This window comes from Pelophylax lessonae, assembly GCF_965119305.1.
Source record: "Pelophylax lessonae genome assembly, chromosome: 1".
NCBI classification, from domain to species: Eukaryota; Metazoa; Chordata; class Amphibia; order Anura; family Ranidae; genus Pelophylax; species Pelophylax lessonae.
This window is the reverse complement of record NC_138768.1, coordinates 756,169,813-756,183,582: the sequence shown is the minus strand read 5'-3', so window position 1 is coordinate 756,183,582 and position 13,770 is coordinate 756,169,813. Positions and strand designations below refer to the sequence as shown.

Below are 13,770 nucleotides of genomic sequence, written 5' to 3'. Positions count from 1 at the left end.
TATATATCTCCTTTTTTTTTTTCCTCATCGCCATGCCACAGCCGAAGGCCCCTTTCACACGGGCTGTCTGATCAGGTCCGCCTGTCAGTTTTTCAGGCAGACCTGATCGGACCCTTGATTCTCCTCTATGGAGCAGTAATCTGCCGCCATCTGATCCTGTCCACCAAAAGCAGACGGATGGTGGTTCTATTTTCTATCCATCCCGTGGATCGGATCAGATGGCATCGGATGGAAAGAGACAGACAGTCTGTTTTCATCCAATTGTGCTATAGAGGAGAGTGGGGTTCTAGTCGTATTTATGTGTAAATTTAGTATCCGTTTTATTAAATAAAGCTTGGTTGTTAGTTTAAAAAAAAAAAAAAACTGGCTCCTAACTTTTTTAGCTGGCTCCTAGATTTCAGGAAAATTTGTCAAGCCCTGTTTTAAGCTAACCTATAGCTATAAGTGTCCAGTGGGAGTTTACTACTGCTTGAAGGCAAAAATTTATTTTTTCAGGCACTTTTGTGAATGTCTAAGAAACAAAATAACATGATTCTTCTCCTATGCTATAAGTCGTACAAATAAAAAAAAAAAAAAAAAAAACCTTTTAATAGCATGGTTACGCTCAAGTAAATTTTTGTTTTAATTTTGCCCAATAACGTATAACTGTTTTTTTACTTTTGGACAGAGTGGAGAGGGATTCAAAGTCCTTTCAGGTTTTTTTGCTGTCTGTGTCCCTGCTAGGGAGATTCACCCTCTATCTATTCTGTTTACCATTATCATCAAAAGTAAAATAAATTGCCAAATTTTGGGTTGACCGTTGAACAGGAATAGAGAGGAAATCTTCCAATGGGGACACTTGTCCTGTTGACACACCGGGTATAGCTCACCTTTTGTTTTGGCTGCGGAACATAAAGTGTAGGGAAAAATCCCCTATGGAAAAAAAAACTGATTCTCCCTTACTCTATCATGGGTGCAATGCCTTACAGGCTACAGAGTAAAATAATTAGAGGTGCACCGAATGGAAATTTTGGTGCTGAAACCGAAAATTCAGGATGCACTTGACAAATGACAGTTTGTAAAAAAAAATATATATCTATATATATATATATATGTTTTCATATATATATATATTTAATTGTACTATATTCAACTTTTTAATTAATATCATGAATTTAAATTAATATTAATTTATTGTTGACCATTATCGGCACGTTTAGCGCAAAAAAAGTGCAACCCTTTAAATTCTATGTATGTCTTCACAATGGTCCGTTGCGCTTCCATTGTGGTGGAAAAATCTTGCTTGCTGTATTTTTGGTCAAAAAAGTGCACCAAAAACGCACCTCCCCACTGAAATGCATTGAAAACGCAGAAAGAACGCATCAAAAACACACCTGTGTTATGTTTTTGATGCAGGTTATTGAGTCATAGGACCTATGAAGAACACACCATAAGGTTTTCATTGATGCGACATAGGATCCGACTTGAGAGACCTCAAGTCGGATGACGTGAAATTTAAAGCGGAGTTCCACCCTAAAATTAAACTTGCCTCCATCTTCATGCCCGGGGTCACCTGAAAAACAAATGGATAATAGCAATTTTTTTTTTTTTACATACCTTGTTTAGAAGAAAATATATTTACCTTACTTTCTCTTCCTCCCCTCGGCGGCCACGGCGATTCGTCACTTCCTGGCTTGCAATGATTCCTAGGAGCTGAACGTCATCGCTCCCAGGAATCAATGCGCCTGCACCGGCCCCGACGTCAGAAGCTGTGCAGGGATGACGCTGCGGCACCGGAAGTGAAGGCGGGGCCGGTGCAGTGCATCGTGGGACCGAAGAAGACGGAAGAGAACACAGAAGAGGATCGCGCTGGCTTCAAGCTGCCCACACCTGAGATGGCAGCGCTGGACAATACTTTTTCAAGGTAAGTATTTCTTCTAAAAGGTAAGTGCAACCCGGGACAGATCAGAGGCTAGCCATTGTGGAATGTACTAGCCCTGACTGTCCCAGGGGTATTTTTATTAAAAAAAGCTTTTCCAGGGTGGAACTCCGCTTTAATGTTTCCCTATGAGATCTGTCTTAACTGATACTACACAAGTCTGTCCAATTTTGGAAAAGGTTCCTGCACTACTTTGATAGGACTTTAATGCCACAGAGTACAAAAAGTCACATCAAAATCAGACTTCAAAGTTGCAATGAAAGTCGCGCGACTTTGGAGTCGGGCTAGTGTGAACCAAACCTAAGCGCAGTAAAATTGTGGCAAAATTATGTGCGTTTTCAGTGCCATTATCAGCACCTTTTTCTCTATTGGAAAAATGGCGAAAACACCATTTTCGGCCACTTAAATTTCGGTGCATCTCTAAAAATAATAAAATCGAATTTTTTACCTGCAAAAAGTTGTGCATTTTTTTTATTTATTTAAAGGTGCACTTAGCCTTTAAAATGAATTAAATAGCATTTTCAGTTTGTGGTGTTTAGGAACAGTTAAGCTCCGCTTTAAAGTTAGAATGGGAAAACATCTGGAGGGTGCGGTCAGTTCTGGAACAAAACATCCTCCCAATGTTTCAAAACTTTTTTGGTGGAACGTGGTGCAGATTTAGATTTCAGATAATTGAGATGAGAGAGTGTTTCATGATTCTAGAGGGAGTGATACAAGATCCAAGCTTTTAGCCCGAAAAGCTTATTCAATTTTTGTTTTTGGAAACCAAGTTACCACGAGGCCTAAATAAATGGAATATTAACCTTTTTACTGATTTTCGCAGAGATTATTTAGATATATACAGTATGTGCATGCATTTTGAGTATTTGCCCTCATGGTAGTTGTGTCTAGGGATGCACCGAAATGACAGTTCTGAGCCGAAACCGAAAATTCTGGATGCCCTTGGCCGAAAACAAAACCGAAAATGACTTTTTTTTTTCCCCCAAATGATTTTAAAATAGTTTTTTTCTATCATTTTATTAATATTAGACTTGAATTTAATGAATCTGAAATTAAAAACTACAAGCCAATAAAATAAATATAACCACAAAATTATTATACCAATTTTTCAGCACTTATTGTCACATTTGCATATCTGATACAAATTTATTCTTGATCTGTTGCATTATTTGCACATTTTCTTGATCATTGTTTAGTATGCGAATCATGATGTTATATTTCATTTGATTATTGCTGTTCACATTTGATTACTATCTACTACACTGTGCATGCTGGGTCCTCTCCTCGGGTGGTCACTGGTTGCCAGACGCCAGTCGCCTGGCCATCCTAGCAACCAGTGTAGCTCACACTAAAGCGGGCCGGCGCCGGCGGAGGAACAAAGCGGAGCGGTCAGCGGAGATACCCCCCTGACAGGGAAGTGAGGGGCTCACTTCTTACAGCTATTAGCGGCCATTCATTTTCGCCATCTTTAACCCATTTTCGACCGAAAATTTGGGTTGCCGAAATTTCGGTGTACCACTAGTTGTGTCCATGGCAAAACTACTCTCATGGCATTTGATCTCATCTTGAAAGCTAAGCAGAGTCGGTCTGATTAATCCCTGGGAACATCAGGGGCTGTTTCTTCTCTGGATTATACTATTGCGTTGATTGTTTATTATATTTTGCATTTTTTAATTTTCAATCTTTGATGTGTAATCCTGCCGTGATATAAGTGTCTTGAGGTTTTATTATATTTTCTCCTGTTTTAACAAGCAGTTTTTAAAGGGTAAATACATTGGCTCTCCCTGCTGGTTGTTAACATTAGTTACTATGTTTAAATATGTTTAATTGGTTGGTTCAAATGGCAGGAAGTGTTACCATACAGGTGATGTGTGATTTCATGAGACCTTTAGCTAGTCAACAATGGATTCGATAAAGACTTGAATGGTTCAAATGCTTCATGCAAAGGAACGTGTTTTGTTTTTTTTTTTGTACCTGCCTTGCATTGTTTTTAAACACATTATAACAAAGGATTTTGTTTTATATTTTGGCTATACTGATCCTTTTAGCCCCCGTTCACACTGGGGCGACGCTACTTCGGACCGCGACCTCCGAGGTCGCGGTGCGAGCAGCGCGCCGCGACCTCGGAGCGGCCGCCACGGACTTCATAACATTGAAGTCTATGGCGGTCGCCTCCTGGTCGCCCCAAAGAAGCTCCGGACCCTTTTTCTGAGTCGGAGCGACTTGTGTCGCTCCTATCAGAACGGGTCCGCAGCTTCCCTATGGGAGGCGACCTGCGGCGACCTGTGAGGCGACCAGGTCTCCTCACAGGTCGCCCCAGTGTGAACGGGGGCTTATGGTTTCACATTTTACATTCCTCTTATTGCCTGAACAGAGTGGAGGGGACACAAATAAAGGTGAGTATATGCTGCTGGGGAGTGTGGGACCTCAGTGGTCCTTCTACTTTCTATTTCATGGATAAACTAAAGTGGGATACACATTAGTAGAAAATCTGCAGAAAATTCAGTTCGAGGTAAAATCGTACGATTTTTATCGTCTGTCCCCAGACGACCAATTTTCATTTAATGTGTATGCAGTACGTCCACGAAAAATCGGATACAAACCACGCATGATCTGAAGTTGCTGACGACCCGGAAGTCTAGGAACAAATGTCCCAAAAAAAAAAAAATCTGACGAGAAATTTCGTGAACATTTATGCATTATGCACTGTCAACTAAAAACGGTAATGAACGCTGAGCATGAGAGAGAAAAATCGGAGGATATTTTGTCCGATTTCCGTCAAGTGTGTACGGGCCTTTAGTGGTCACTTCACCTTGCTGAATTCACTTCAGTTTGGGGCCAGTGAATTTATGATCTGTTGAGGATCTCATTGTTTTATATTTCAGTAATGGACATACAATATTGTATAATCATGCCATATTAGATGCAAGTCTTTTTTTTTTTTTTTTTGCAGCTGGCAGAATACAACACATCTTACAGAGTACTGTCTAGTTTGTCAAATGATCAAAAGGACCTCATCCAAAATGGGCCCGACCTGCGTGAGTTTATATCAGGAGATTTAACAGACAAAACCACATGGGCTGAATACAAGGGAAATCTGAAGCGCCAGAAAGGAGAGCGGTAAGAGTGACACTTATTTGATTTTTAAAAGTTAGATTGAGCCAACTTAGTTATCTTTAGGGCTCGTTCACACAGGCAAAAAACAGTACGTTTAGGTGTGTACAACAGATAGTTTTGTTCGCCTCCAAACGCAGCACTATAGTAATCAATGAACCCATATAGAAAGCTACATCTCCTTATGAAAATGTGCACTGCATTTAGTTGGACACAAAAAAGCAGGACACGGCTGAAAATCTTACACGTGTAGATCTGCAGATTTTGCTCACAAACGTGTATAAAGGCACATACATGGGAGAACTTTATGTGCCTATTTTAGACAGGATCTTTGATCCTGAGTACACAGAATTTTTTTTTTTCCGCCTGTGAGAATGAGCCCTTAATGATTGCTATGTAAGAGGCCAGCTGGAGATGCTGATATATTCTTTTATAGTCTGTTTCACAGTGTGAGCATTGATCTTCCCGGTGGTACTGCAGCGATGTCCCATTTCTCCCAGTGAGGATAGAGGGTGTTCACGCCTTGTCGTCTTTATTCAGAAAATGTATTGTTTTCAGTGAATGCAAGGTGTCCTTTGGACAAGGGTAGATTTTGACACTTCCTCTCCAACTTTTCCAATCAGAGGGCACCTCATATTCATTAAAAAGAATGCAAGACACTTCTGAATGGAGGAAGTGCAGAGCAAGCAAATCCTTATTCTCACTACAAGAGATAGGAAGTCACTGCAGCATTGTCGAAAGAGCAAAGCTCTCACTGTATGCGGACAATGACCCGGTGGATGACCGCTCACTGTTGTTAAGATCCATACATTTATTGAAAAAATCAAAACAGTCCAAATGGCATAACGCACCGTAAGAGTTGATGCCTTGCCAATGGACGCTTAATCATAAACTCACTCTGTGGAATGGATAGCAACTGATGATTGGCTGCTGTTATTTGTATGTAGTACAGGTCATATAAATTATTGTAACACTTCAGAAATATCCTTGGACTGATTTGCAGATGGATGATTCAGGATTCATTCACACCATATGTGCAAAAAAAATGATGGGAAAAACTTCCATAAAGCAAGTTTTACTAAAGCTTTTTGCAACAGTGCTGCTTGGACTAAGAAAAAGGAAACACCCTGAAAGCTTGTAAATGTTGGTGCTAACAAACAAAGTATCACAGACAGTACTCTGTTGTGTTAGTTGCAAAGCCACTAATACAACTACAATCAGCTTAGGCATCTTCACTACAATGATGCCCTATAGCACATATGTCAAACAAAAGTATAGATGAAGCTTTGGTTGAGGGGTGGGGTTGCGGTTGCACATTGTGCATAGCGCACCCCTAAACCATGCACTCTGTACACAGTGCACCCCTGAACTCTAAACCCCTACACTCTTTATACCCTGGACTCTACATTCTGTATGTAGTGCACCTCTAAACCCTGCACTCTGTACACAGTGCACCCCTAAACTCTACACCCCCACAATCTGTACACCCTGAACTCTACATTCTGTATGTAGTGCACCCCAGAAACCCTGCACTCTGTACACAGTTCACCCCTAAACCCTGCACTCTGTGCACAGTGCACCCCTGAACCCTGCACTCTGTGCACAGTGCACCCCTGAACTCTACACTCTACATCCCTGCACTCTGTACACCATGTACTCCTGAACTCTGCACTCTGTGTATAATGCACTCCTGAACTCTGCACTCTGTACATAGCACACCCCTAAACCCTGCACTCTGTATGTAGCGTACTCAACCTTGCACTCTGTACACAGGGCACTCATGTCTGCCTATCAGAGGAGCAGCAGGTAAATTCTATATTGCTCTCTGCTTAACAGGGAGCAGTATCTGTGAGTTAGGTCTGCTCAGTGTGTGATTCATGTGGTCTGGGGGGAGTGTCCTCACTGGTCCAATGGGGAGGCACATTGGACAGTGGAGTAAACCTGGCCAATGAGTACACAGGCTTTGATACAGCCCCAGCGATTGGCACAGACTGGTTGTCTCAGTGCATTGTGAGGTGTGGTATAAAAGCCAGCACATGTGCTCGGGGTCTTTGGCTGGTGAGCAGAGTCCCGGAAGGAGAGTGGCGGCTGCCTCCTCTTCTGCAGCGGTTGGTGTATGGTCACAGGCAGTCGGCCTGGTGAGCCAGAAGTGAGGAGCTGAACCCAGAGATCCAGAAGAGCTGACTAAGAGGAGTTGAGACACTGGTGAACCTGAAAAGCAGTATCGTGAGTACAGGGGATCGTGTCTAAGGGCCTGACCAGGAAGGGGCCACTCCGGAGTAGAGAAGCCAGAGGACGGGTGTCAGCTGGTGGAGTGTTGGGGGGTGGGGGTGCTAGGCAAGTACCCTGAACTTTACCTCAGATTCATCTAGTGGCCTCAGCATTGTGAATAGTTCTAGCTTTGGAGTATCCCACTCTTCCATTCTCCCATCCCCATATAAAATAAAACAACAAAACAACAACCCCTAGACTGATCATTGACTGAGCTGGAAAGTAGTGTTAAGTTTCTGCATGAAGTTGCTACCGGTAACCCAGAGGGACCCAAAAAGGTGAGAAATCCAGCAGCCCTCAAGGGACAGTGCTACATTAGGCCTCCTTTTTAATATTCTCGCCCCCCCCCCCCCCACCCCATTTAAACATTCAAATACTAATAATTAACACAGTCGTATTTTAATGTCATTACAAAATAATTGTAGTAAAAGTAGAATTTGTATTTTTTCTAGGTTTCATTCTCTTTGCTCAGCCTTAAAGCATGGACTCTTTATATCTTACAAATGTCCCAATATTTATTCTTTTCTGGTACTGGAGTAAGAAATCTTACCTTTTTTTACAGGTTAAGACTCCCACCTTGGGCAAAGACTTCAATGCCAATGGGTAAAAATTACAATAAACTGAAAAATACCTTACGGAATCTGAATCTCCACACTGTAAGTATAACACACTATGAGAGTATACATTTCTGAATTGAATATGCAGTCTTGCCTAGATGCATTGCCAGCTGTTTTATTGTATGTTGCACTAACAGTTGGATTTCCATAATGGTTGTTACTTACAGTACAGTCTTTAAAGTATAACTAAAGGCAACCTTTTTTTAGCTTTATTTTTAGTTTACCACATTATATTTACTAAGGAAAATGAGTGCAACTGCCCTTGCAAAGTGCACAGTATATTTTCCTTTTGAAAATTCTCCTTTTGTGTTGTTGCCAGAACAGGAATAGAGGGGAAATTGTTTAATGGAGACACTAGTTCTGGTGATCCTGGTGACAACCAGGGATTCCGTCACTATGGAGGGATTTCTTCCCACTTTCTGTTTTGGCTATGGGACAGGAAGTGAAGCAAAATGTCCCCAATGAGATGGGGATGGCAAAAAAAAATTCAGATTGGTTATATCCCTCCCTTACTCTGTCCAAAATGAAAGAAAACAGGGTTTGTCTTAAAATATTATTAAACCTTTCTTTGTTTTTTTCTATTAAAATAACAAACATGTCTATACTTACCCGCTCTGTGCAATGCTTTTGCACAGAACAGCCCTGATCCTCTTCTTCTGTGGTCCCCCGCCAGCGCTCCAGGTCCCTCCTCTTTGGCGGGTGCCCCCACAGAAAGCCGCTTAGCATGGGGGCATCTGTGCATGCTCGCTCCCAAGCCACCTTGTCTGCATCTATTGACACAGAGTGGATGGCTTGCATCCCCCGCTCCTGTGTCACAGCCTATGACAATGGCTTCCGCTGCTATCAATTTGCCTAATAAGGAGAGAGACAGAGGCGAGAGCCGATACTCTCGTTCACTTTTTTGGATCTGATCGGGCTCAGGAAAAAAAAAAAAAAGGGGGGGGGGGGATCTGCAGCACAGAATGTTTTTCACCTTGAATGCATTAAGGTGAAAAACCTCCAGGCTTTAGAACCACTTTAAGTTCTACTTTAACTGAATGTCTTAAATCTACAAAGAACGGTTAACACTGAATTCAAACCAGATTTAAAAGCACGCCAAATAATGCAGCTCTATATTCAGTAATACATAATACATGTTTGTTAAATGCAAGCAGTGTTACCGAACTGCAGCAGGAGAAAAAAAATCAGGTCTCTTGTCCTGCTGTGTGATGTGCCAGAGCTGTATAAATTGCAGATCTGGATGGACAGAAATACTAATCTTTTGGCAGGGAAAACTGCTCCAGTATAAATATTTTCTCCATTAAGCTGTTTGCCTGGAGTTTAGCTTGAAGTGAAAAAAATATATATACAGTTGTGTTCAAAATAATAGCAGTCCAACATCACTAGCCAGATCAATCACTGTTTTTGGTAAAAATTATATTTCTACATGGCAAATAATTTACTAGTAGGTGTAGTAGAGTAATAGAAAACCAACATACCCAACAGTCATGGCATGCATGCTGCTAATTCTGTGGAATTGAACCATTAATTGAAAGGGGCTTGTTTAAAATAATAGTAGTGTGGAGTTTAATTAGTGAGGTCATTCAGTCTATGAGAAAACGGGGTTCAAGCAGGTGGCCCTTATTTAAGGACGAAGGCAGCAAATGTTGTACATGCTGGGCATAGCGCATTTATCTCTGAAAATCTGAGTAAAATGGGTCGTTCCAGACATTGTTTAGAAGAACAGTGTACTTTTATTAAAAAGTTGATTGGAGAGGGGAAAACCTATAAAGAAGTGCAGAAACTGATAGGCTGCTCATTTCAAATGCTTTAAAATGCAAATCAAAACCAGAAAGATGTGGAAGAAAAACAGAGAAATACCATTCAAATGCATGGAAGAATCGCCAAAAGGGCAAAGACTCAGCCAATGATCGGCTCCAGGGTGATCAAAGAAGGTCTAAAGATACCTGTGAGTACTGTAACAAATTAGAAGACACCTACAGTGCATCCGGGAAACTATTCACAGCACTTCTCTTTTTCCACAATTTGTTATGTTACAGCCTTATTCCAAAATGGATTAAATTCATTATTTTCCTCGAAATTCTACAAACAATACCCCATAATGACAACGTGAAAGCAGTTTGTTTGAATAGAGTCCCACAGTTAACAGTGCATGTCAAAGCACAAACCAAGTCATGAAGTCCAAAGAATTGTCTGTAGACCTCAGAGACAGGATTGTATTGAGGCACAGATCTGGGGAAGAGTACAGAAACATTTCTGCAGCTTTAAAGGTCCCAATGTGCACAGTGGCCTCCATCATCTGTAAATGGACGAAGTTCGGAACCACCAGGACTCCTCTTAGAGCGGGCTGCCAAGCCAAACTGAGCGATCGGGGGGAAAAGAGCCTTAGTCAGGGAGGTGACCAAGAAATGGATGGTCACTCTGACAAAGCTCCAGCATTTCACTGTGGAGAGAGAACCTTCCAGAATAACAACCATCCCTGCAGCACTCCACCAATCAGTCCTATAAGGTAGAGTGGCCAGGTGGAAGCCACTCCTCCGTAAAAGGCTCATGACAGCCTTCCTGGAGTTTGCCAAAAGGCACCTGAAGGACTCTGAGACCATGAAAAACAAAATTCTCTGGCCTGATGAATCAAAGATTGAACTCTTTGGCCTGAATGGCAAGCTTCATGTCTGGAGGAAACCAGGCACCGCTCATCACTTGGCCAATACCATCTCTACAGTGAAGCATGGTGGTGGCAGCGTCATGCTGTGGGGATGTTTTTCAGCAGCAGGAACTGGGAGGGGAAAAATGAATGCAGCAATGTACAGAGACATCCTTGAAGAAAACCTACTACAGAGTACAATGGATCTCAGACTGGGGCAAAGGTTCATTTTCCAACAGGACAACAACCCTAAGCACACAGCAAAGATAACAAAGGAGTGGCTACGGGACAACTCTGTAAATGTCTTTGAGAGGCTCAGCCAGAGCCCAGTCTTGAACCTGATTGAACATCTCTGGAGAGACCGACACTCCCCATTCAACCTGATGGTGCTTGAGAGGTCCTGCAAAGCAGAATAGGAGAAAATGCCCAAAAATAGATGTGCCAAGCTTGTAGCATCATACTCGAAAAGACTTGAGGCTGTAATTGGTGCCAAAGATGCTTCAACAAAGTATTGGGCAAAGGCTGTGAATACTTACAGTACATGTGATTTTTTTTTTTTTTTTTTAGTTTTTTTAAATAAATTTGCAAAGATTTCAAACAAGCTTTTTTCATGTTGGCATTATGGAGTATTGTTTGTAGAATTTTAAGGAAAATAATGAATGTAATCCATTTGGAATAAGGCTGTGAATACTTTCCGTATGCACTGTATGTGAAGCCAAGCTATCAGCAAGAAGCCCCCGCAAAGTCCCATTGTTGAAAAAACGACATGTGCTGAAGAGGTTACAATTTGACAAAGAACACATTGACTGGCCTAAAGAGAAATGGCGCATCATTTTGTGGACTGATAAAAGCAAGATTGATCTTTTTGGGTCTAAGGGCCGTACACAGTTTGTCAGACGACCCCCAAACACTGAATTTAAGCCACAGTACGCTGTGAAGACAGTTAAGCAATGGTGGTGCAAGCATCATAGGAGTACGTTTCTTATACTATGGTGTTGGGCCTATTTATCGCATACCAGGGATCAGGGATCAGTTTAAATACATCAGTACTTGAAGAAGTCATGTTACCTTATGCCGAAGAAAAAATGCCCTTGAAATGGGTGTTTCAATGAGACAGCCACCCCAAACACACCAGTAAGCGAGCAGCATCTTGGTTCCAGACCAACAAAATTAAGGTTTTGTAGTGGCGATCCCAATCCCCAGACCTTAATCCAATAGAAAACTTGTGGGTTGACATAAAAATGCTGTTTCTGAGGTAAAACCAAGAAATGCAGAGGAATTGTGGAATGTAGTGCAATCATCCTGAGCTGGAATACCTGTTCACAGGTGCCAGAAGTTGGTCGACTCCATGCAACACAGATGTGAAGCAGTTCTCAGAAACAGTGGTTATACAACTAAAATATTAGTTCAATTATTCACAGGAATAACTGCAAAGAGAAATCTTCAGGTTTTTTTAGTTTAGTTTATATAATAAATGTTTGAGTTTGTAAAGAAAAATGCAGACACTGCTATTTTTTGGAAAAGCCCAATATTCCTTTTTCTTCACTTTCTGTAACGTAATAACACATTTGAAACATTTTTCTTGATGTGTTGATTTGGAATAGACTGTACAGTGTTCCCAATGCATTTGCGTGTATGAAAATAAAAGCTATTATAAGGATTTTGAACTTTACTCACTTTTTTTTATATACACACTGCTATTATTTTTAACACAGCTGTACACTGTTCCATACAGAGTAAGAGTTTTGACGTCTTTTGTAATACCAGAAATCATAGAAATATCATTGCGTTATACCAATTGGTAATGAAGTTTTTATTTTTTTAACATTCTGATTAGTAAATATTTGGAATAAGATTTGCATTGAGAGTCCATTCACACTGCCGCGACTTGTCAGGCGACTTGTGTGCCCTCATGTCGCCCCAAGTCGCTTGACATAACAAATGCAATGTAAATCAATGAGAGCCGTCTTAATTGGCACTACTGAAGTCGCTCCGACTTCAGAAAAGGGTCCTGTACTACTTTGAGGCGACTTCTATCCGACTTGTGCCAATAGACTTCAATGGGAGTCGCCTCCAAGCCGGATCCTTATCTTATTTGAAGCGACTTGTGATCCGACTTTCCAGGAAGAAGAAGGAAAATTAACCAGGCATTCCTCACATTCCAGCCATGTCTACAGTTCCTATATACCATTATCTCTGCCTGGTCTGTGTGAGTGGCACTGGTGGACACAGATAAGTGGCACTGGTGGGCAGTGGCACTGGTGGACACTGATATGTGGCACTGGTGGACACTGATTCGTGGCACTGGTGGACACTGATTTGTGGCACTGATATGTGGCACTGGTGGACACTGATTCGTTGCACTGATACGTGGCACTGATATGTGGCACTGGTGGACACTGATTCATGGCACTGATATGTGACACTGGTGGACACTGATTCGTGGCACTGATATGTGGCACTGGTGGACACTGATTCGTGGCACTGATACGTGGCACTGGTGGAAACTGATTCGTGGCACTGGTGGGCAGTGGCACTGGTGAACACTGATTCGTGGCACTGATACGTGGCACTGGTGGGCAGTGGCACTGGTGGGCAGTGGCACTGGTGGACACTGATTCGTGGGATCGAGGGATATGCAGTGTAGTTAGGGTACTATATACCACTATAGTTAGATTCAATAATCTAGTTTCTGTAGGGAAAGTGTTAAGTGTCAGGGTGACCGTAGTGTAGTTTAGGGTGAACTGACTCTGACTGCTATGCCAGGGTGACAGAACTCATCCATGTCAGGGTGACCGCCATAAGAAAAAGATAATTTTTCTTAGAATTATTAGTAGAGCAGGGATGGGGCTCCGCTCCTTTTATGCCAGGGTGACAGAACTCATCCATGTCAGGGTGACCGCCATAAGAAAAAGATCATTTTTCTTAGAATTATTAGTAGAGCAGGGATGGGGCTCTGCTCCTTTTATGCCAGGGTGACAGAACTCATCCATGTCAGGGTGACCGCCATAAGAAAAAGATAATTTTTCTTAGAATTATTAGTAGAGCAGGGATGGGGCTCCGCTCATTTTACACCTGGGCGTTTTTGTTTCAGGCGTTTATTGGGCTTTTTTGTGGACGTCTTTGGAGGCAGGCATGACATCTGAACTTCTGTGTAGGGGTATATATACACACACACATATATGTATATATACACATACACACAT

General features: G+C 41.8%; 1 protein-coding gene across 1 annotated transcript in view; it reads left to right on the top strand.

Annotated features, from left to right (window-relative positions):
* Window positions 1–13,770, top strand: part of LIAS (lipoic acid synthetase) — a 42,859-nt gene that overhangs the window by 7,116 nt on the left and 21,973 nt on the right. The window contains exons 2-3 of the mRNA XM_082243184.1: window positions 4,872–5,038; window positions 7,866–7,959. Coding sequence (XP_082099310.1) covers window positions 4,872–5,038; window positions 7,866–7,959 — 261 coding nt within the window. The remainder of the gene's footprint in view (window positions 1–4,871; window positions 5,039–7,865; window positions 7,960–13,770) is intronic.